This window comes from Pyxicephalus adspersus, chromosome 3 (assembly GCF_032062135.1).
Source record: "Pyxicephalus adspersus chromosome 3, UCB_Pads_2.0, whole genome shotgun sequence".
NCBI classification, from domain to species: Eukaryota; Metazoa; Chordata; class Amphibia; order Anura; family Pyxicephalidae; genus Pyxicephalus; species Pyxicephalus adspersus.
The window spans coordinates 48,373,649-48,394,544 of NC_092860.1; the positions used below are offsets into that span (position 1 = coordinate 48,373,649).

General features: G+C 36.0%; 1 protein-coding gene across 6 annotated transcripts; it reads right to left on the reverse strand.

The window, feature by feature from the left end:
- Positions 1-2,820: 2,820 nt before the first annotated feature.
- HEMGN (hemogen) lies at positions 2,821-18,024 on the reverse strand. 6 transcript variants are annotated; one of them, XM_072404479.1, is made up of 4 exons: positions 17,806-18,024; positions 11,336-11,426; positions 10,009-10,220; positions 6,904-7,299 (listed from the first exon to the last, which is right to left on the reverse strand). In XM_072404479.1, the coding sequence occupies exons 1-4, from the start codon at positions 17,828-17,830 to the stop codon at positions 7,178-7,180; spliced, it is 450 nt and encodes a 149-aa protein (XP_072260580.1). In that variant the 5' UTR covers positions 17,831-18,024; the 3' UTR covers positions 6,904-7,177. The 6 variants fall into 6 exon arrangements, with proteins under 6 accessions (XP_072260575.1, XP_072260576.1, XP_072260580.1 ...); XM_072404477.1 differs by having other exon boundaries at positions 6,904-7,296; positions 9,721-10,220; positions 17,806-17,972; XM_072404476.1 differs by having other exon boundaries at positions 9,721-10,220; positions 17,806-17,965.
- Positions 18,025-20,896: the final 2,872 nt, after the last annotated feature.

Here is a 20,896-nt window from a genome sequence, read left to right on the forward strand (position 1 = left end):
AAGGTTGGACCAAGTCGTCACCCTTCAAGTCCAAGTCGAGTCCCAAGTCATTGACACTAAGTCCCAAGTGAAGTCTCAAGTCACCAAGAATTCTTCCTAGTCGAGTCCCAAGTCAAGTCACTTAATTTATCCCCATATAGAAACATAGCTCTGATCCTGTTCTTGAGCACAAGATCACATTCTAAGTCCATGGCTTTCTCTGCTGACAACTGGAGGGGGAAGGCAGTAAGGCTTTTGTAACACAGCCTTCCCCCCACCCCCCCTTCAGCTGTCAGAAGAGAAAAATTAGAATGCTAGAATGACAGCTGAAAGGGGGGTGGGGGGCTCTGTTACATCTTCCTCTTTTCCCCCTTCAGCTGTCAGCAAAGAAAGAAAGTCGCTAGTCGAGTTGCAAATCACTGGGGAAAACCCTGAGTTTTGTTGCAAGTCATTCATTAGGCGACCTAAGTTGGACTTTAGTCCAAGTCCCACAAGAGTTCCAACCTCTGTAAGATGGGCACTTTTTTTAAAATTTTCAGCAAGACACGTTACCCGATCTCACACCTGCGCAGTACTGTACTGTTCACTGTCACACCTATTTATTCTCTATGGGGCTGCTGTCTTCCCTAAGGCATAAGTAAGTAGAAACCACACCACAATCTTGTAGTTAGTCTGAACATAGCCTAAATCGAGATTCTGGGTGTCACACCTACCTCCTTCTCACTAAAGCACAGGCATCCCTCTCCTGGGCATGCTTGCAGTTCTGAAGCTGGGCATGCCTGTTTCCAAGCTTTATCAATTCCGTCCAATCAAAATACCCTCTAAATAGCCAGGGCCTCTTGATCAGCCCTGGGTATATAGCTGGCTCACAGACTGCACTTTGTGTTCGTGCAACAAGTCTTATTAGTGCCAATCTTTCTAGTTCTGTGAACTAGTTCCTGTATACCTGCTGCTTAATCCAGTGTTTCCTGTGTCCAGCTTCTGTGTTAAGCCTTCGTTGTCCAGTTTGTTGGTTCCCAGCCAACTTCCCTGTGCTGTGCCAGTGTTCCTGTCTGCCTGTGGATATCCCAGCATCACCTGTGCCTCCTGCTGTTTCCAGTGTCTCCTGTGTTCCCTGTGCCCGCAGTGGCCTTTGCGTCATTGCTGTCTGTCTCCTGGATCCCTGGCTATTGTCCCCTGGCGTGACCTGACCTCTCTTGCTTGCTGCCTGTCCCAACCCCGGCTTTCCTTGACTATCCTTCTGCTTAGTGATTTTGTACCGTGCTTTGCCCACCTTGGTGTGCTCAAGGACCACAACCTGGCCGTAACCAGCAGCGCAACCTCCTCACCATCCGAGGCTCTGGAGAAAACCTGGTTACTGCTTAGACACTGCTCCTTGGCCCTTCCCAGGGCTCACACCACCTCCAGATACCCCTATAGTGGTCCTCTCTCTCCGTGCATGAGACTGGGACCATAGCGATTAAGTGTTTTTAAGATAAAAATAAACAAGTAGAAATTTGATAAAGAAAAAAAATTCCTATATATTTTCTAACCATTATATTGCAATATTAGCTGCTCTTTTACTCTGTTGAGGTTCTAGATATTATAGAGGTTCCCTTGCCAGACTAAACTGTACTAAAAATGTTATGAGAATAAATAGTTGCTCTCTGGGTCCTTGGAAAGTCCTGTTGTTGAAAATGAGCATAGTCTAGTCTTCTTGTTGTGCGGAACAAGACTGATCGAGTCAAACTAAGTCTTATTGGGCCTAGCTTTATGCATAGGGATACAGTCATTGGGGTAATTTCCCAAACTGCTGCCACAAGGTTGGAAGAGCACTGTTGCTAAAATGTGTTTGTATGCTGCCAGATTTCAGCGGGCTCCCTGGGAAAAACTTGGGTAAGTTAAATTGTGGGATTGGCAGAAAGAGGTTTGGATAAATGAATTCTAAGCATACTGATTTGGTTCAGGAGTGCATACCATACGATGACAGGCATCACAAACATGTGATAAACATAGCACAGGGGCCAGATGTATGTCATGTTCTGAGTTTAGGGGTCAGATGTATGTAATATACTGAGTGCATACCGAGGTTATTACTCTATAAACTTCCTACATGTATAAAGTTTTACATATATTATTTATCTATCATATATCATTTAAAATGATGTTCACATACTTCTGGCTACATAGTATATTTTAAAATGCCCTAATTGATAGGTATTGCTGTACTAAGTGGTAGTGTGAGTACAAAGAGGATAGATTTGGATGTGCAGGTGTAAAGAAATATATGGAAAGCAGACATTAATTTGTAGAAAATGGAGATATGCTTCCTGATCATAACAAATGGCTTAGGCAGACAGGATGTTAGGAATGTATAGAATTTTTTTCAACCGGTATCCTCCATTATGTCATTTGAAGTTAGAATCATTCTATTAATAAATTGGAGAATAAGTTACGCATCTCGTGACATTTTTTTTACAATACATTATCTTTTATATGTTTATTAAACTTTACAAATGTTCTCCCATATCTTGAATAAAATTCATAAATTAGTTATTACTGTTCCTGCAGTTGTTATTTGGAAGATGATCACTAGATCATTTTCTAATCATTGCCGATGATGGTTTTTACTTTTGCCCTTTACTATAATTGGATCACTAATTTCAGAAACAATTTTAAACACTTCTTAAGTATTGTTGTATGTAGATGGTATTCTATTTATTACACTTAATAAACAATCCATAAATGAAAGGATGATATATTGGTACATGTAAGAACAAGTTCTAATCAAACAATATTTGTGTAATCAAACAAAAGGCAGGTACTTTACTTGCCAGCAGATGAATTACAATAACCACGGAGCTCTTGGATCTTTTTATTGAGTTAATAAGTGTACTTTACTTGTTTATTCTATGTAAGAGAAATAACAATGGTCAGTTCTTCTTGTAAGAGTAAATATGACAAAATCTACAAACATAAAAGCCAAAATCTATTTATCTGTTTATAGATAGATAGATAGATAGACAGACAGGTAAATAGATGCATGATACATCAAGTAAAACTGAAGGTAATAAAAAATGAACTAGCTAAGTTTACAAATTACTCTTTATGTAAAGTTTATCACTTCTGCTTGGTTTTCTGAGCAAAGAAGCTCAGATCTTTTCAATCACTATGCAAGAAATAAACTTGGAAATAAATTGCTCTCTAACCTATATTATACTGTTAGATATCTGTAATAAGTTACACCAGAAAGTTTTTTCTACCTAAATTGACTTTGTCATGAGAAAGGTTTAGGGGCCCCCTTTACTGGTCCTTTGAAAATGCTAGTTGCCTGATTGTGTCTAACTTCATTTTTTGGATTGTAGACATGAAACAAACATACTGAAGCATTAGAACAATTCTATAAAATTCTTCTATAATTCTATATTTTCCTGCTTGTTCCTATTTAGACACTCAAAAAGCACTGAAGAAAAAGCACAGGCTGGACAACCAGAAATTAACATTTTAACATTCTCAAATAAGTGTTCAGCTGTGGTATTCTCCATACTTTTCACTTAACAGATTTACTTAAAAATAAACAAAAACACAAACAAGCCAGAAAAAAAAAAACAATATAAACAGCTGGACCCCTGGACAATGGTAGACAGGCTGCTATTTGTTCATTTTAAGCTTTTAAACAATTAGTTAAGAGAGCAAACTCCTCATTTTCTGATATTCCTGTTCACTAGGAAATGATGATTTGTAACTTTGAAATCTGATTAAAGGAATCACAGCCACACTGCATCTCCTCCGGCATACACCCTTTGTAGACATTCTGTTTTGCAATCCATCAAGACCATCAAATGATAACCTTCTGTTTTTACCTCTTCTTTTTGCCTGTACCTCATTTTTCCTGTTTTCTTCTGTATCAGTCTTGGGGATTTTGGGATATCTTTTTATATTTGAAGGCAAAAGTCTGGCTTTTGGGTAGTATGAAGAACTCAGCTGTATTTCAAGTATTGCAGTCAGTCTCTTTTTGTCTTCTTTCCAGGTATAGTCAGGTGAACTCTCCTGGATTCCTTTTTGCTTTTGAGTGTTGTTGTGCTTTGTGTTCTTCTGTAGTGTTGGAAGAGAGTTTGTGGATATTTGAGTCCTGCTTTTGGGAAGATTTTTCGGGTTACTGTAGAATTTTACTCTTTTGTCCCAGAGACTTGCTGAAAATGGTTTATAAGGCAACAATAACTGTGTTCTGTTGACATTTTCACGAGAACATTTATTGCTAAGAATGTGTTTAGTGTAGTCATGGGTATTTGGTTTTTGTTTTTGCTTTGAAGTCGGGCATTGAATAGGAATATTCAAATTGATATTTTCTCCAGGCACTTCTGTGTCCAAACAATACTTTTTTGAAACTTTATTTACCATTGTTGTAATATTGGGGATTCCACAGTGAGCTGCATACCACATTGCTGTGTGGCTCCATTTATCAGTGTGATTCAGATTATAGTCCAGTGCATCAAGGAAAAGCTTTACAAGATTATCTCTCCCATACATGATAGCATACATCAGTGCATTTCGGCCTACCTTGTCACACAAGCCTACTTTTGCTCCATAGGTAAGCAGCAGCCTGGCCGATCCTAAAGCCCAATTCTCTCCATCGTGAAGACAGCAGTTTATCAAAGCAGTACGACTCTCCTTGTCTTGCATGTTAACATTAGTTCCAGACTCCAGCAGGTTTCTTAGAAGGTTGAAATCTCCTTTCATTAATGCCATGTTAACATCCGGGATTGGTAACATCTTTAGCCAAGCACAGATATTGTATATTACTCAGTTGAAATGACATGAGCCTGCTCAGCTGTTCATTCAGCTCCGTAACAGAGTTATATTGTTAAACTGTTATTGATGTGGCCTCTTTTGTGTCACCAGGAGAGCTGCAATATCTCCAATGTAATTGATACTGTAGGGAGGGGTTTGTTGACAGAAAATCTTTGACTTGTATTGAACACACAGTTATGTTCGGCAGTTGACAATACAAATGTTTGACTGTTAATAATGCTCCTGTACAAACGAATATTTAGAACGTTTAAGAAAATACTTGCTAAAAATTTGCACCCTATATGGTAATAGGGGAAACAAAGACAATAATTCTACATCATAAATTAGTTAATGGAAGTGCAGGAACCTTTTGTCAACCATCTTTCACTAAGCGAACTTCAGTAAATTGTAATCTAATCTGTTTTTATGGTTTTTACATTTGTTGAACACATTTAAATTTTAAAATATTGTCTTCAATCATGGTTTTCTGTGCAGGAGCCTGCTGTGATAAAAAAACAGTCATTGCTGCACTGGCTTCTTATGTAGGGTGGTTGGTTTTGTTTCCACCATTCAGTCATTTTCTTCAGGCAGCCTGTAGTGGATGGACCTGTTGGGTTCCACCCAAAGCTCTCCAAACACGCTATGTAGCTACAGGATAATATATGGTTTTGTAAAGGCCTTTAAAGCACACAAAGTGGATTTATTTGCTTTGTGCCTGTTGAGGGGTATAATTAAATGAAATAATCTTTGCCTGGAGTAGAATTTAAAAGACTTCTGCTGACAGCCCAATTTACCAACTAATAATTTTTCCTTTTTGATGCACCTCTCCACACCTCTCCTCTTCCTTATATTGCAGACTCAGCCCATTTCACTAATCTACTTTTAGACTAGCCATGTGGGGAATGGTGATGGCTATGCATATTTTAATACTGAGAATATCATTTTTATCTACATAGGCTCTTCAAGATGGTTCTAATCAGTCCAGAAAGTGTAGAAAACTGTGTAAGTTAACATGTTATGGTGTCAGGCTTCTGCAAAAACTTGCAAAAACTTGGCTTCAGCTTGTTTCATGTTAACTTCAACTGTTGTATACTGTGACATCTCAAATTGTGATACTATATTAGTAAAGGATGAAAGACTGGACACCTCTAAAACCTAAAATGGGAACATGTACATCTTTATAGTCTCCAAAAAAAGCCAGCACAGAGGACTAAATCTTTTTTGGGTCCTAATTCAATGTCAGAAGTACAAATTGTTCATATAATCAATTTCCATGAAGTACATATACACATGGCTCAATTACACTGTGATGTTTCAGGCCACAAACAAGCTTTTTCAGGCAGAACTGCCCATAAAGTGCACAGAAGAATCAATAAGGTCATTATCTCTCAGCTGCTCATCTTCCCTATGTAGGGCTTGGGATTCCCATTCTCTATTTGTCTGTTTTGTAACCCATAAACCATTTTATAAAAATTCTGTATGCATACCGACTTTTCTGAGTGATTTCAGTAAGGTGACATTACAGTTCCTCTGGTGGTGGGCAGATCCTAAATGCTGAAAATGGTCCACAATGGCAATGGATTGCTCTTAGTGGGGTATGTTAAAGGTCTGCTGACAGCCTGATTCAAATGGAGTGGATTGAATGACATTGGGTGTCAATGAACCCTAAAAAACAGCGCTGGGTAAAGAAAGTAATGAAAGGGGTGGATTTACAGGAGACAGCATAAGAAATAGGGTACCAGAGCTAGATGTGTGCTTTAGGTAACTTCAATGTTAACTAAATATATTAATATTATTTGTAAATATATTGTCACTTTAGAGCTGTCCAAACTTTGCCCTTTGCCATGTTCAGGAGTGTTTGTTTATATGAATGATTTAAAAGACACCTGCTTATATTTGCCTGATTCATCCACCTGATGAGCAAGGCTACTGCTGTAAGCTACTTACACGTGCTGGATAATTGTCTACCACGTGTGTGCAGTCGTTCAATCAAAATGCCATGGCAGTTCACTAAATGTCCAACCAGGGATAACCACTGTAATTAATGATTACAAAATATTGTTTCATGTATCATCCTGGTATACTTGCCATACATAAATTGTACAGATCACATTTTATAAAATTACAACAATAAATAGGATTTTTGCAACAGAATTAATTTGTAACTCAGTAATCACTATTTATTGAATATTCCACATATTAACAAGAAAGTGTGTAGTAATAACTGTCAGTCTTAGGTAAAAATGCCTTACTTAACAAACATTGGTCAGTCCACAACCTACAGACTTCAATAAACCAAAATTTAACATTTGTAAAAAAAATGCAGTATATTTCCTTATTCTATAAACACAAAAAGAAATAATTTTTTAATTAAACCTTCTGCATATTGTGTCAATAAAAGATCTAAATAATTATTAGAAGCAGAAACTTAAAGTAGTGGAGTGTAGTATTGATGTTCCTCTTGCTCGGGAGTGCATGTGTCTTGCACTGGGAAGTTGAGAACTTCGGGTGGATTAATAAATGTGTCTGGCTCCACCTCTGCCACCTCTTCTTTATATGCATAAAACAAAAAGAAAGGGTAACATTAGCAATTAGTAATTTCCATAACATTTTGACTTTGTGATAAAACATAAAAATTTCTGGACAAAGTCAAATTTTATTTCATTTTACTAGCCTTTGCTCAGAAATACCAAAGCCTTACTCAGTAACTTTAAAAGTAAGGTCAATATCCATGGAACCCTTGGTTTACATGACTATAGTAAACTGCAATAAATATTAGATTGTTAGCGTTCATTCTTATTTTCATGTGTTACATTATCATGCATATGTACACACAACCTGATTGCACAACATGTACCAGAAACATTCAATTTAGTCAATGGAGATGGGCCAGTTGTCAGTGGAAATCAATGGTCAACCAGTGGTGTCTAAGGAATATCAAACAGTGTACACTCACAATGCATCAAACACTGCCCAAACACTGTATGAATCTTAAAAAAGAATGGACAGAAATGCAAACCCATGTAAAATGATACCATACACATATATTTCATCTGTGTGTGCGTATGGCTGTTTATCTGAAGTTCTACTTTAGGTTTAACCTGGCATAAAATATAAGAGTTGCCAATAAAGATTTCCTTAAAAAATACTAAATGACTGGCTGTCACACTGCTTCACAAGCTTTAATGCTTTCTTGGTCACTGTCCTAGAACAATTTTATATAATCATAAAAAAAAATTTCTTTTACGTATGTAGTAAGAGATTATACTATTCAAGTCTGTATTCTTACCATAACAAGACACCAGTTATCTGAAGGCCAAAATTACTTACACTTGCCACCAGATGGTTTAAACATGGTTCAGGATCCTTACCTGGGTACTACCTTGGGTAGTCTATATCTATGTCTAACTCTTGAGTAGCCTGTACAAATCTTGCTTACAAAAACCCTACCCACGCATTTTGTGGAGAAATACTGTATGTCTTTCCCCAAAACAGAAACATCCACATAGACCAGGGGTCTGCAACCTGCGGCTCCGGAGCCGCATGCGGCTCTTCAGCCTCCTTGTTGTGGCTCCCTTCGGCTGCCGCGGGGAGATCTCTGATGGGGGATCCCCTTCCTCCCAAGACACTGCGGAGGAGGGGGATTCCCTATCCGGTGTTCTAATGAAAAAAATCTACCAGTGATATAAATATACCACGGGGCGTGTACAAATGGGTGTGTACAATGACATCCCCCTCCTTTGAACCCCAATTCCTCTGGAATGGGGAGATGTACAAAACCAAAAATGTAGGTGCAAGTGGGGGACACCTGTGACTAACACCCCCTAAAATTTAATTGAAAGGCTATCATCAGAACATAAAGAACTCTGCCCATCAAAAATATCTGCCCTGTTATGTTAGAAGCCTCCAGCTTCTAATGTAACAGGATGATACGTTAGAAGCTGCGGCTTCTAGGGGCATAGTTCAGTGTTTAATTTATTTCAAAGTAGGCCTACACATGCACACTTGTTGTAACAGTTAAAATTAAAAAAATATTAAAACTTTTAAAAGTTTATAAACTGTGTTATGTTTTGCGGCTCCAGACTATTTTTCTTTAGTGGAAGAGGAGGCAAAATGGCTCTTTTGATAGTAAAGGTTGCTGACCCCTGACATAGACCATACTGTCCAGGCCCCTTTCCATTTTAAAATAAATGTTACTCCATGCAAAAAGAAAAAAGTTACATGTTACAACTTACGTCCCACCCATTTTCTACTGGCAGCAACCAGGCAGGGGTGACATCACATTAGGCCTGATTTATTAAAGCTCTCCAAGGCTGGAGAGGATATACTTTCAACAGTGAACCTGGGTGATCCAGCAAACCTGGATTGGATATAGTCAAGGATTGCAAACATTTGCTTACAGATAGCAAATGACTTTTAATAAATTTATTTCCAGGTTTGCTGGATCACCCAGCTTCACTGATAAACGTATGTCCTCTCCAGCCTTGGAGAGTTTTAATAAATCAGGCCCATTCTGTTTATCAAAATTCTAGGGCATATAGAGCAACTGAAACCTAGAAAGAAGATGCTTTCACAATAGATTAAAGTTGTGAGAATTTGCATGCTCTGCTGACCATAGAAATAATTTTGGAAGGAGTGTAAAGTTTCCCAAGTAAGGGTTAAGGTTAGTAAAAATCAGTTGCAGGTGCATTGGTTGATTTTTGAAGGGGGGCAGACAGTACATGTGGACCTTGGATTGTACTGCCCTATGTTGTAATACCCATATATACAGTATATACCACATCTATCGACATTGATTGCTTTCTTATTTTAACTGTATTAACTTTTACTCCTAATTTAAAAAATTACAGAACTTGGAATATAGAGTGTTAAGTACTGCGCTTCTCATGTAAAAGTAAGCACACTAAGCTATGTGTTAGATGTAGATTTATAGAAAAGAGAAGATCACTGTAGCTTTTTAATTATCTTTACCTGTTAAAGTGGTGATGTCTTGTTGAATATGCCCATCAGCTTCTTCATGTACAGCATATGTCTCACCTGCAGTTCCACCTTCAGTTACTGTTATAACTGGATCTTCATGATATTCTAGATGCTCTTCCGGTTCTTGCCTATGCTGACTAAGGTCTTGCTGGACATCCTGCCCTATCCCCAATGTATTTTCAGGCTTAAATTCATGCGGTAATTCAGTGGTCTGTTCATGCTTGTGATCTGGTTCATTGATTGGTTCAGGTTGTGACAGTGGTTCAGGCAGATGCTCACCTTTCTGCATAGGTTTACTTTCTGTTTCAGGTGCATGCTGTATTTCAGTAGCCGGTTCAGATGTTTGATCTGATTCATGCTTTGATTCAGGTTCAGGCTGTGGTTCTAGCTGTTGCTCTAGCTGTAGCTCAGGTTCTTTAACTTGCTTTCTTCTCCTGTTACCAGTGCCCCTGGTTTGCCGAGGACGCTTACTTCTGGACTGGTATTGGTCTCTACAAAAAAAATTTATAAATGTCAGGTTCACAGCAACATCACATTTCTGTTACTAAAATAGTAATAAACAATATTGTGTTACTAGAGACAGATGTGAGTAATTGAAATATATTTAAGTAAATATGTTAGTTTTTTGGAATTGAAATGATGTGATGCTGAAAATTATTCTGTGATTGTAGGCTGTTTTTTTCCTGGGGATGCGGACTTCGCTCAGTGAAACGCGTTGAATGTTTAGTGCCTACCGATACAATACAGACGAAACGTGCATGTACTGATCAATTCAATAGTTTTATGTATTTTTAATGAGATTTTGAATAAATTCATGTTTTATGCTTTTTTTTGATGGAATGCCTTAAAAGTACCAAGGTTATCTATCCCTACCTAAATACATATATGTTTATCTTGAATGTGGATATGACAATTTTCGATATATAGGAGGAATTGTCCTTAATTAACTAAGAAATATTGTGTTACTAATAATTTGTACTATTTTATTACAATAATAAACAAAGCTAAAGCTAAGTGTAAAGCAGAACTTTCAATATAGTGTAACACCATTAAAAAGCAAACATGATAATGTACCCAATGATCTCATAAATTAATAACAACTAATGATGTATTAGTAAAATTATCAACTACAAATTCAAAAAACGAATAAAGGGTTATTTAACCTAAAATACAAGATAAAATAAATGTTACAATATCTTTGTAAAACTGCTGAAAATATTCATGTATAATAAAAAAAATTATTTTATGTAGTGTAGTTTGATTACTGCCTAGATTTACCTCTGACATATTGTATTTGTATTACCTATAGGTACTTGCTTTTCCTGCTTCCACTAAGGTTTTGTTTAGGTGTAAGTTTCTTAGTATATACCTGTTGCAACTTACTATTACTCATATTGTTTTATATATTTCAAATATTTCATTATTACTCCATAGTATTACAAACATGTCATGCTGTCAGAACTTCCTTGTCTAAAAGAAGATTCAGGCGCCAAGACATACAGTACATGAGTGTCTATTTTGCTTAAACTGCATATATATTCACAGAATAAACTTACACCACATAAAAAAAATAAATTTAGACCACATGTTAATTACCCAAATTTACCCAAAAACCCACTGGTAAGTATCTTTTTCCCGTGCCTCTTCTTTTTTTCTCTTCAAAAGTTCACGGTCCCTCAGACGACGTGGGGAAATTACTGAAAAACAAAATGATGATCATGTTAAACTCCAGCTTTGTTTAACAGTTTTTTTTCAGGTCTGCTACCTATGGTGGAAGCATTTTGCACATATACTGGTAAAAATTTCTTTAAAATTAATCATTTGTGTTAATTAAAAAAAAAAAAAAAAAGAAGTAAGAATGACATCAGCAAAGAACTTTTATCAGTATAGTATCACTATCGGTTTCCCTCAGTGATTAGTCATTTGCCTTGTTCAAGCAGTGGAATAGACAATATTTTGAGCCTGCAGGTTAGCAATCAAATTCTAATGTGGTGAACAGGCATTTTAGCTTGCTTTTATTGAAATACCTGAATTTGCCTGTTCCCATTTACATTGTGCATTTTCCATAAATGCATATCTGTGCAGTGTGTACTACACCATGTGTCTTAAATATTTGTATTGCTGTTATTATAATTATTTTTTTAATGCTTTGATTTATAGATTAGCCGCACATTTGTTCTCAGCCTGATTCCTGGAATTACCTGGCTGAATGAAAATCTACCCTTAAACCCATATACGGAAAAGCAATGCACAAATGTTCTGTAGTACTAAGTAAGGAGTGTAGCCTGCATGTGATGAACAAATATAGCACATCCATGCATATTATAGCTAAACACCATTCAAAAAATCTAATTAAAAAAATTACAATTACAAAAGTCAAAGATGTCAGCAATATAAAGTCTTTCTGTAAAACATGAGAGCTTTAATAAATCTACTTTCAAATTAACTTGAAGCAGCAACTTAAATGCACAAGATCATCTTAAGGTGGAACATTAGAAAAACATTTTTTGAACTTCACAGTATACAGATTTGTTGGTAGGGGAATATGAAAAATTGTCCAGGCCCCTAACTGAGAAGATGCCATTGTGCATAGGGAGCTGAAACAGTGTACATTTTAGGTTCCCATGTTCCCATCTGTAAAACTGTCTGTGGATGCTGGTAAACCAAAAGGAGGATGAACAATCAGATTAATAACTTAAGCCAGCTTTAGAACTGCATTCAGACATCTGCACCCCTATGGGGAGTAACATGTGAATAACAGCACCCGTTTGATTGCATCAACTTTAATAATATTGTTAAAAAGTAACTTTTAGACAATCAGGAATGACTAACCTTGCTTTATTGATATGAAGGATAAACACAGTATTTTGGAAGTTTGAAAGGAAATCTGATTATCTTTTTGAAATCACTATTCAGTTCATATATATCTGTTTATTAAGGTGTTATATTAATGCCAACATTTTCTTTTGTGAGTCTCAAAGCACCCAGAGTTTTTAAAACAACCCATACAAACACTGGTACCGCATACAAACTCCATCCATTCAGCTAGTGCCCTGGCTGAGGTTTGCACCTGGGACTCCAGCATCACAAAGCCAGAGTGCTAGCCAGTAGCTGTTATGCCACAATCTTAGGTGTATGCTGCTCCCTTTACACCACCTTTAAAGAACTGAAGTCTGTTCTGCCATTTGTTTTACTATAGATTTCACCTAAACTATAGGAAAATGGCTGTGATCAATGTGTTTAATATATAGATCATTCTACAGCTAGCCAGCTATATTTAAAATATTTTCCTAGTTATTTACATATCCTAAAAAAATAACCCTTACCTTTTCCTAAGATTCAGCTGCCAAAATATGCATATACTTCCTCATTTTCAACCCCTGTAAAAAAATGTCCACAAATTAAAAATGTAAAATAGAATAAAAATATACTTGCTTTGGTCTTTCATTTGGCTCTTGATACTTAATATTTAAAAATGCTTATGCATTCTAGAAATAGGTCATACCAGATCTAGGCTAATATTTGAGAGTCTTTTACTTATGTCGTTACATCCTTGGACGGTATAGTGCTAAATTATTAAGGTACATTTTTGGATCATATATTAATTACAAAGATCAACATCCAAAATGCACACTGATGAATATTTCTATTTTGTATAGAAATAACTTCCTATTCTCTAAAATATTTTTTTTAAGAGTTTTTACTATATTTTTTATTTCTGGTATTCCAAAGCAAATGTCTGATAGGCGGCATGGTTGGCTTAGTGGCTAACACTTTGGCCTTTGCAGGGCTATGACACAAGTTTGATTTTCGGCCAGGAAAGGAGTTTGTATGTTCTCCCAGTGTTTGCACGAGTTTCCTTCGGGTACTGTGGTTTCCTCGAACATCCCAAAAACATGCTGCTAGGTTAATTGGCATTCCGTATAAAACTATCCTTAGGCTGTCTTAATGACATATAACTGTGACAGGGACATTAGATTGTGAGCCCTTTTGAGGGACAGTTAGTGATATGACTATGGACTTTGTAAAGAGCTGGATAATATGTCGGCACTATATAAATACAAGTTAATAATAATAATAGTGCAAATGGGAGTTTTGGAACCTATAGTTGAACTTAGTAGAATTACTTGCAGAAGTTCAAAGCATTATGAAAATTTTGCATGAACATATATTAACCTTTCATCCTCCAAAAATCTGCAATTTTGTACTGATTGAAATATACTCTAAAGCATAATTACTTTTATTCTGGCACAAATTGGTGTTTAGTGCTTTTTTTTACCTTGGATTGAAACAAGACCAGCAAGTATAATGTTCTGCTACTGTTATTTTACATTTTTTTTTAATGAAATTGAAAATGAGGAATGAATTACAGTGCAACATTGTTCACTAATTTGCCAGATAACATATTGTCTTAGTATTGTATATGTGACATATTCATTTTATTATCTGGAAGAAATAAATACATAATCCCTCACTGAAAATACCACTATGTTAAGCAAAGCCATTTTACTATGCTTACCTTGCTACCATCATATGTCTTCATGCAAGTATTCCCAATTCCTTACACAATATAGATTTATTAGACAACTACAGTTTCATACAGTCCATGCAGTTTATCTTTTCCCATGTAAAGAATATTTTCCTCATACTCTTTGTTACTATTATTTTTCAGAGATTGTTGGGTAGGTGTAACACTTCTCTCAATTACCTTTTACTGTGTGATTTAGTGTTTGATAAACGTTCAGTTGTGTAAAGCATTGAGATTAAGGCAACTAAAAAAAATAAGTCAATATGTGTGGCATAAATACAAATGGCACACTTCAAACCTGAAATAGAAAACAAAGGTTTTTGTGGGAATATGTTTAAAGAAATCTATACAATAAAACCAGGGGTGTCAAACTCAAATACACAGAGGGCCGAAATTAAAAACTTAGACCAAGTCGGGGGCCAAACTTGAATTTTATTGAAAAAAATTAGGAAGTTTACTACTCTTCATAACTAACAAAAACAAACCCCTCTACACATACTTTAGGGTTGAAAAGACTAATTTCTATCTATCTGAGCAGGCTGTGTGTTGTTCATCCTCTCACATCACAAGTTTGTCTGACACTAAATATTACACTATGCAGTGTCTAATGAATTGAAACAAACACAATGTCCCTGTTAGTCAGGGACCATGTGATCATTGCCTAGGCTTTGTGTCACATGATGGGTGTACAGGAATAATGTCCATGTATTGCATGTATTGAAAATGATGATGTGAGGTAGTAACGCGGGCGGACGGGCCAGATGTAGGTAATTTTCTGAATTCTTTGAGGATTTGGCCTGCAGGCCAGAGTTTGACACCCCTGAATAAAACAATAGCAAATAAACATTTTCCACAATCTCTTAACTCAGTTAAGTAAGTTCTTGCTTGCTTATACTGCAGCATAATTTACCTTGGGTATTTTAATTACAAATACCTAATAACGCTAAGTTGTTCTTGTGCTTATTGGTTATGTATTCATTGTCACTACTGCATACATACTTTGTATTTCCTAATTACAAATCTAGAATTTAGCAGCATAATAATGTGTTTCCCCTAAATACAACCAGAAAGTTGTAACAAAGGGTTTCAACATTGGAAAGATATGATAACCTTAACTATTGCTATAAACTCAAAGGTATAGTAAATATACTCTGGATGACAGTTATATAAGGCAATTTGTACAGCAAAGATTTGGGGTAGACAAATAGATGTTTCATTGGGTGCAATGGAACATCTCTTGCTGCTAGGACTTTCTGTGGTTATATTCCTAGCTTGGCCTACAGATGGATGTGGCACATTAAAACATAGTTAACTGTATGATTATGGCTGCTTTTGATGATCAGAAGCATTTGCTATTGTACCTCTGTGCTAGAGGTGATACTAGAATAAGTTGCAATCCTTGCTTTTATTCAACTGTATATTGGCAGTCTAAGGCCTTATTCAGACAAACCAGTGAGACGGTCAGTTATTATTACCTATGGAGATGAATATATTTATTACTTAGACAAATCAAGAATTGATGCATTCACTGACATTAGCAGGCAGAAGAACAAACTCCTAATGCCAGGATATAATGTGTGTGAATGACAGCTCTGTTCATCAATAAAGGTTAATAAAAGCTGCTATGGATGGTTTAAAGTCCACTGCAGAATGACAGCCTGTTTTTAAGGACACAGTTTATCAGCTTTTGTAAATGGGCACTAAACAATGCTGATTACTAAATAAAAAGGAACCATATTCTATCTCTTAAAACACATTCTTCTCTCTACTAAAATGGTCTCTAATATCTCCACCTATAAACTGTTCTACATGTTATCTGCCGAGTTGCTCAATACAGCTAACAATAACTGATATGTCTATGCCTTATCTTCTAGGATACTGCATACATAAAATCTAGCAGCAAACATACACATAGCAAGTTGTCAAGGATCCTGTGTTATAGTGCGCAGGCAGTGGAAGATGTAACATAGCAAATCAATGAGAAGATCAATGCATGAACAACTGTTGAAATATAAATAAAAATGTAACTTTGTGATACTGAAGATACATTTTCTGGTAATAATAAACTTCACTCAGATGCAAACATTCCTATGATTTTTTTTGTAAAAAGTAAATGCTACCGTAGAAAAAGTCACACTCTGCATACGTCATTATTGAAGGTTAAACTTACTGCATCCCACTTAAGACATACATGTGGCTCCATACTTTATCAATTCCTTGCATGCTCATAGACATTATTATTAAAGGCTAAGTTTAATTTGCTAATATTTTGATACCCTGGGTACTCTTTCCATCTTGATAAAAATGCTAATTAAAATAACAAACACATTTTGATTTAATTGAAAACCTGATATTAGATCCAGTAACATCATTAATGAGTGTAATACAGGCAGATCATGGCTGGTAGTGGTGTTTGCGGAAAGGGGCGGTGTTGCAGAATCTTGTGCATACCTACTTAATAAAAGGGAAGTTGTAGTAAAATCTACATTTAATGCTGGGCAGCAGGGAAGACCAGAGACAGTTCAGTTGTTAAGGAAAAGAAAAGATGATGGTCGTTGTCAATCAATGTACACTGTGGGAAGCTAAATACACCCTTGCTACATTTTCTTGTTCACATGTTTCTTGTTGTATATGTACATATTAGGCATTCATGGCACTTAAAAAGGAAAATGCAACACAATACAGGGTATAAAGAAACCTGGAGGTGAACCCATACCACTCACTAGGGCCTAGGGCCATCGGAATTAACCTACCTGTATAGAACACAAACAAAACAAATATACAAACTTTACATACAGATGAAATCCTCAGTGAGATTCAAAATCTAAACCCAGAAAAACAAGACAAAACTGCCCGCCATTTGTATTACTTTCTAGTTGCCAAGACTAAAAACATTCATAAGGTTCTAACTAAAATATAAGAATATATTATAATAAGATAAGATTATATATATTATGTTATATAAACATAAGAATGTACAGCTACTTTGTTTTTACATTTTCCATTCTTATTAAAGATTTGGATAACATTTTAATGCCTTTTCTTTTTTGACAATGCCACATTTTAGCTATCACGATAATGTTTTCCCATCAGATCTTTTGGAATTAAATATTGGAGTAGGTAATTTTGGCCTGCATTTACTGCATGCATATTCTGGTCTGTGACTCGGGATAGTGGCTGATACAGCAAGACATTTAGCATTTTCAGAATATTGGCATATCAATGGCATGCCTTCAAATTTCACTCATGACAGATACTTTAATAAGAACTGTTACTTAAAAAATACAAAATACAGATTGAAAATTGATACTGCCTATACAAATAGAAACTTTGAAAGTTATGGCTACTTTAAATACTTTAAAAACATGTACGAGCATGCCTGCTGGAGAATTGATACTGTATTGCCAGGTACTAGAGTTTTAGTTTTGGTATTTTCCAAGCCAGAGTAAGTCTAGTACCTCATGCATGTATGTCAGTCTCAGATGACAAATATTTTACATATTTGCATAGTTTGCTCCTTTATCTAACAAAAACCTTTACTGTCTTACCTGGAGCTTCCTTCTTCTCTTCCATTTTATTGTTTCTTCTGGTTCCTTCTATAGCTTGAACTGCTAGGCACAGTCATTTCAAAATAAGCTAAATTTTGAATAAGGAGTGTCTTGCAAAACTTGACTTCCCGCCCAAATGTCTTATCAACCCTGACCATTACAGAATGCTAATAAAGATTTCTTATCACAGGCTAAATAGGTGTGCGTGTCTCACAACTTGGATAGGTTTTTGGGCAGTCGAACAGAAACTCAGCTTGCTAACAAAATATGGCAAGAGAAAATTGTCATTAGTTATTACTTTATAAAACTTTTTATTATGACTTATTAAAGCTCAAATTTTAATAATTATTAATTGCAAACAATTTAATAATTGCACCTTACCACTAACTTACCACATGTCCATAAAACAATCATTTTTGTATTTAGGTATAACAATGGCATAAAATGTCAAAGCCTTTTTTAAACTGTGGAACAACTGAAGCCCTTAATTAGTTTAAATAGGGCTTCCTTAAGACAATATAGTAATAATTGCAACTTTCCACTAACTTACCACATTTCCATAAAACAATCATCTTTGTATTTAGGTATAACAAAGCATACAATGAGAAAGGCTTTTATTAAACTGTGGAACAGCTGAAGCCCTTATTAGTTTAAATTGTTTGTTGCAAGTAATGCAAAAATGAATGGGAGAGAATTATGTGGACCAAATACACCAGTTTGACATTGGCTGCCTAGAGCTTTGGTGGATTGTTCTCCCACTGTATAATGTCTATAAAGGTATAAAAACCATCACTGGGAGCGGTGAAGTGTCTTCTCTTGGGTAAGCACTGACAGTTTTTTTCTGTCTATAACTTTATGAGTGTTAGGGGGGAATTATATTAAGAAGAGACATCATGAGTAGTGGTTTATAATTGGCATTAGGATTTCACAATCAGGACCATTTTTGTTGCATTAATAAGGGTAGTGTTAAATAGGTATTTGGGTAGTCAAAATGGGTGTCAGAATATAAAAAGACCATTATATTAATAACCTCAGGATGCCTTTTTGTAGTATTTTTGTCTCAAAAAATAATCTGTGTCCCACTTTAACTGAATTCTACTGTGTTAGTGCTGTCTGTTGTTACCTACCTTGATGGCTAACTCTGCAACCAGCCGTACTGATGACCAACAAGACTGCCAGCACAGGCACACCTATTCAACAAAGAATGACTGTTGCTGGGTCTAAGCTATGGATTCAGGGAAAGTGGGGGCCCTGTAACAAAATGAAACTAAATCCAAGAGGGGCACACAAAAAAGCTTCTTGTTTCTTTACAAGTAACAGCAAGAATACTGCAATATACACCCTCAAGAAGGATCAGTTACAATGTAAAACTTAGAAACACAGAGGATAAAATGCAACAGACCTTTTTCTATCCTCATCATATTTAAACATGCAAATATTTGGCAGATTCTTCTCAGTCTGGAGTAAAGACCTGCTGTAAATTGATAAACCTGTAGAGTGACTGTGCTAAAATATAACCAGATGACTCTGATAACAAGGTTGCCATCCTCTGTTGCTTCGTAAGGGAACATTCATGAACAGAAGGGTTGCGTAGCCTTTTTTGTTGGATGGCTACAGTTAACAAAAGTTTGAATGTGACAATTTAAAAAAGCCTGTTTCATACACTGTGATTATTTGTTTTGTAAAACTTATTTGTGTTTGACATTTTTAATCCATGCTGGCTGTCATAGATACAAAAAAAATTTCAAGCTCATAAAATAGTGTACTTGGGTTTGACTTGTTACTTGGATCTGAATACCATAGCCTAAAGGTTAGCATTTAGCCAAATTCAACCTCTTTTGTCTGGCCCAAAGAGTGTTATAAAATGTAAACGTTTCTGTCACCCTCTTTGTTCTTTCTGGTTTTCTGATTATATCTGTCTGACGACTATTTTAACTTCTGGTCTTTCCTTTACAATGACTCCACTTTACAGTTTTGTACTTGTCTTATATCTGATCATAGGATCACATAAGATCAGCTCTAATGATAAAAATGGTAACTGGCACACAGTTACCTAAAAACAATATCGAAAAGGACGAGGATCATTCATCTACTGTATATCCTTGTCTCTCATTGGGTATCTTCATTTTCTACTCGTTTCATTGTAACTTGGATGCAGGTGTGCGCTAATAATTGCTATGACCTCACCATTGACAGAGCTTAACAGATCCTCCTGAATTGTGCAGCTGCAAACTAATCGTCTTAATTGGCGGATTCGCGACCCCTTGCTCATTTATCAAGGCAGGAATCCGGCTGGCAAGTGAAGGCGAGTGAACTAGCACTCGGCTCCGGCCTGCAGAAAAACGCCTCATATATCGGCACTTAAATGCGCAGGTCAAGCTTCCGCCTATTTGCTTGTTAAATCAGGGCATCAGAGTAAGTAGTTTAATAAGTACCTACTTTAGGATGTAGGCATTTTTCTTTCTTTTTCCTAAGGTACAGTGGATTAAGATTTTAACATATTCAGAACTAAAGGAAATATTAACTAATTAAGTGGTTTTCTATTCAGGCAGCTAATTAAACTCTAGTTTATTTTTTTCAGATTTTAGCCCATTGTTTACAGAACTCAGTTTGATATTTGCATCTCTGTAATAGAAAACCAAATTAAACAATTAAAAATTGAAAAAGTGGTACATTACATAAACCGTTATTACATAAACTGTTATTACATAAACTGTTATTACATAATGTTTATTACATAATTGAATAAATGTTCCAGTAGTCTGAACATTATAAACAATAAACAGATTGGCAGGCATAGGCACAGTCTAGGTGAAGTGCAAGTCAAAACCAGAAAAAGAAATCCAAATGTACAAAGACATGTAGTTACACGCATACATAACAGGTACTGATTTGACTTCTCTGACCTCACTTTTAAGAGGATATAGATATAGAAGTCGTGGTCCAATGTAACCAGTACACCAGTTCTAGGCCTAATACAGCTAGTTTTCTCCCCTCCACACAGCTATATTGTGTGTATTATTTGAAGGCCCAATCTTAGAAGATTTGCTTAGAAATTTTTGCTTCTTCATGTCAGTCTTGAGGCATGATG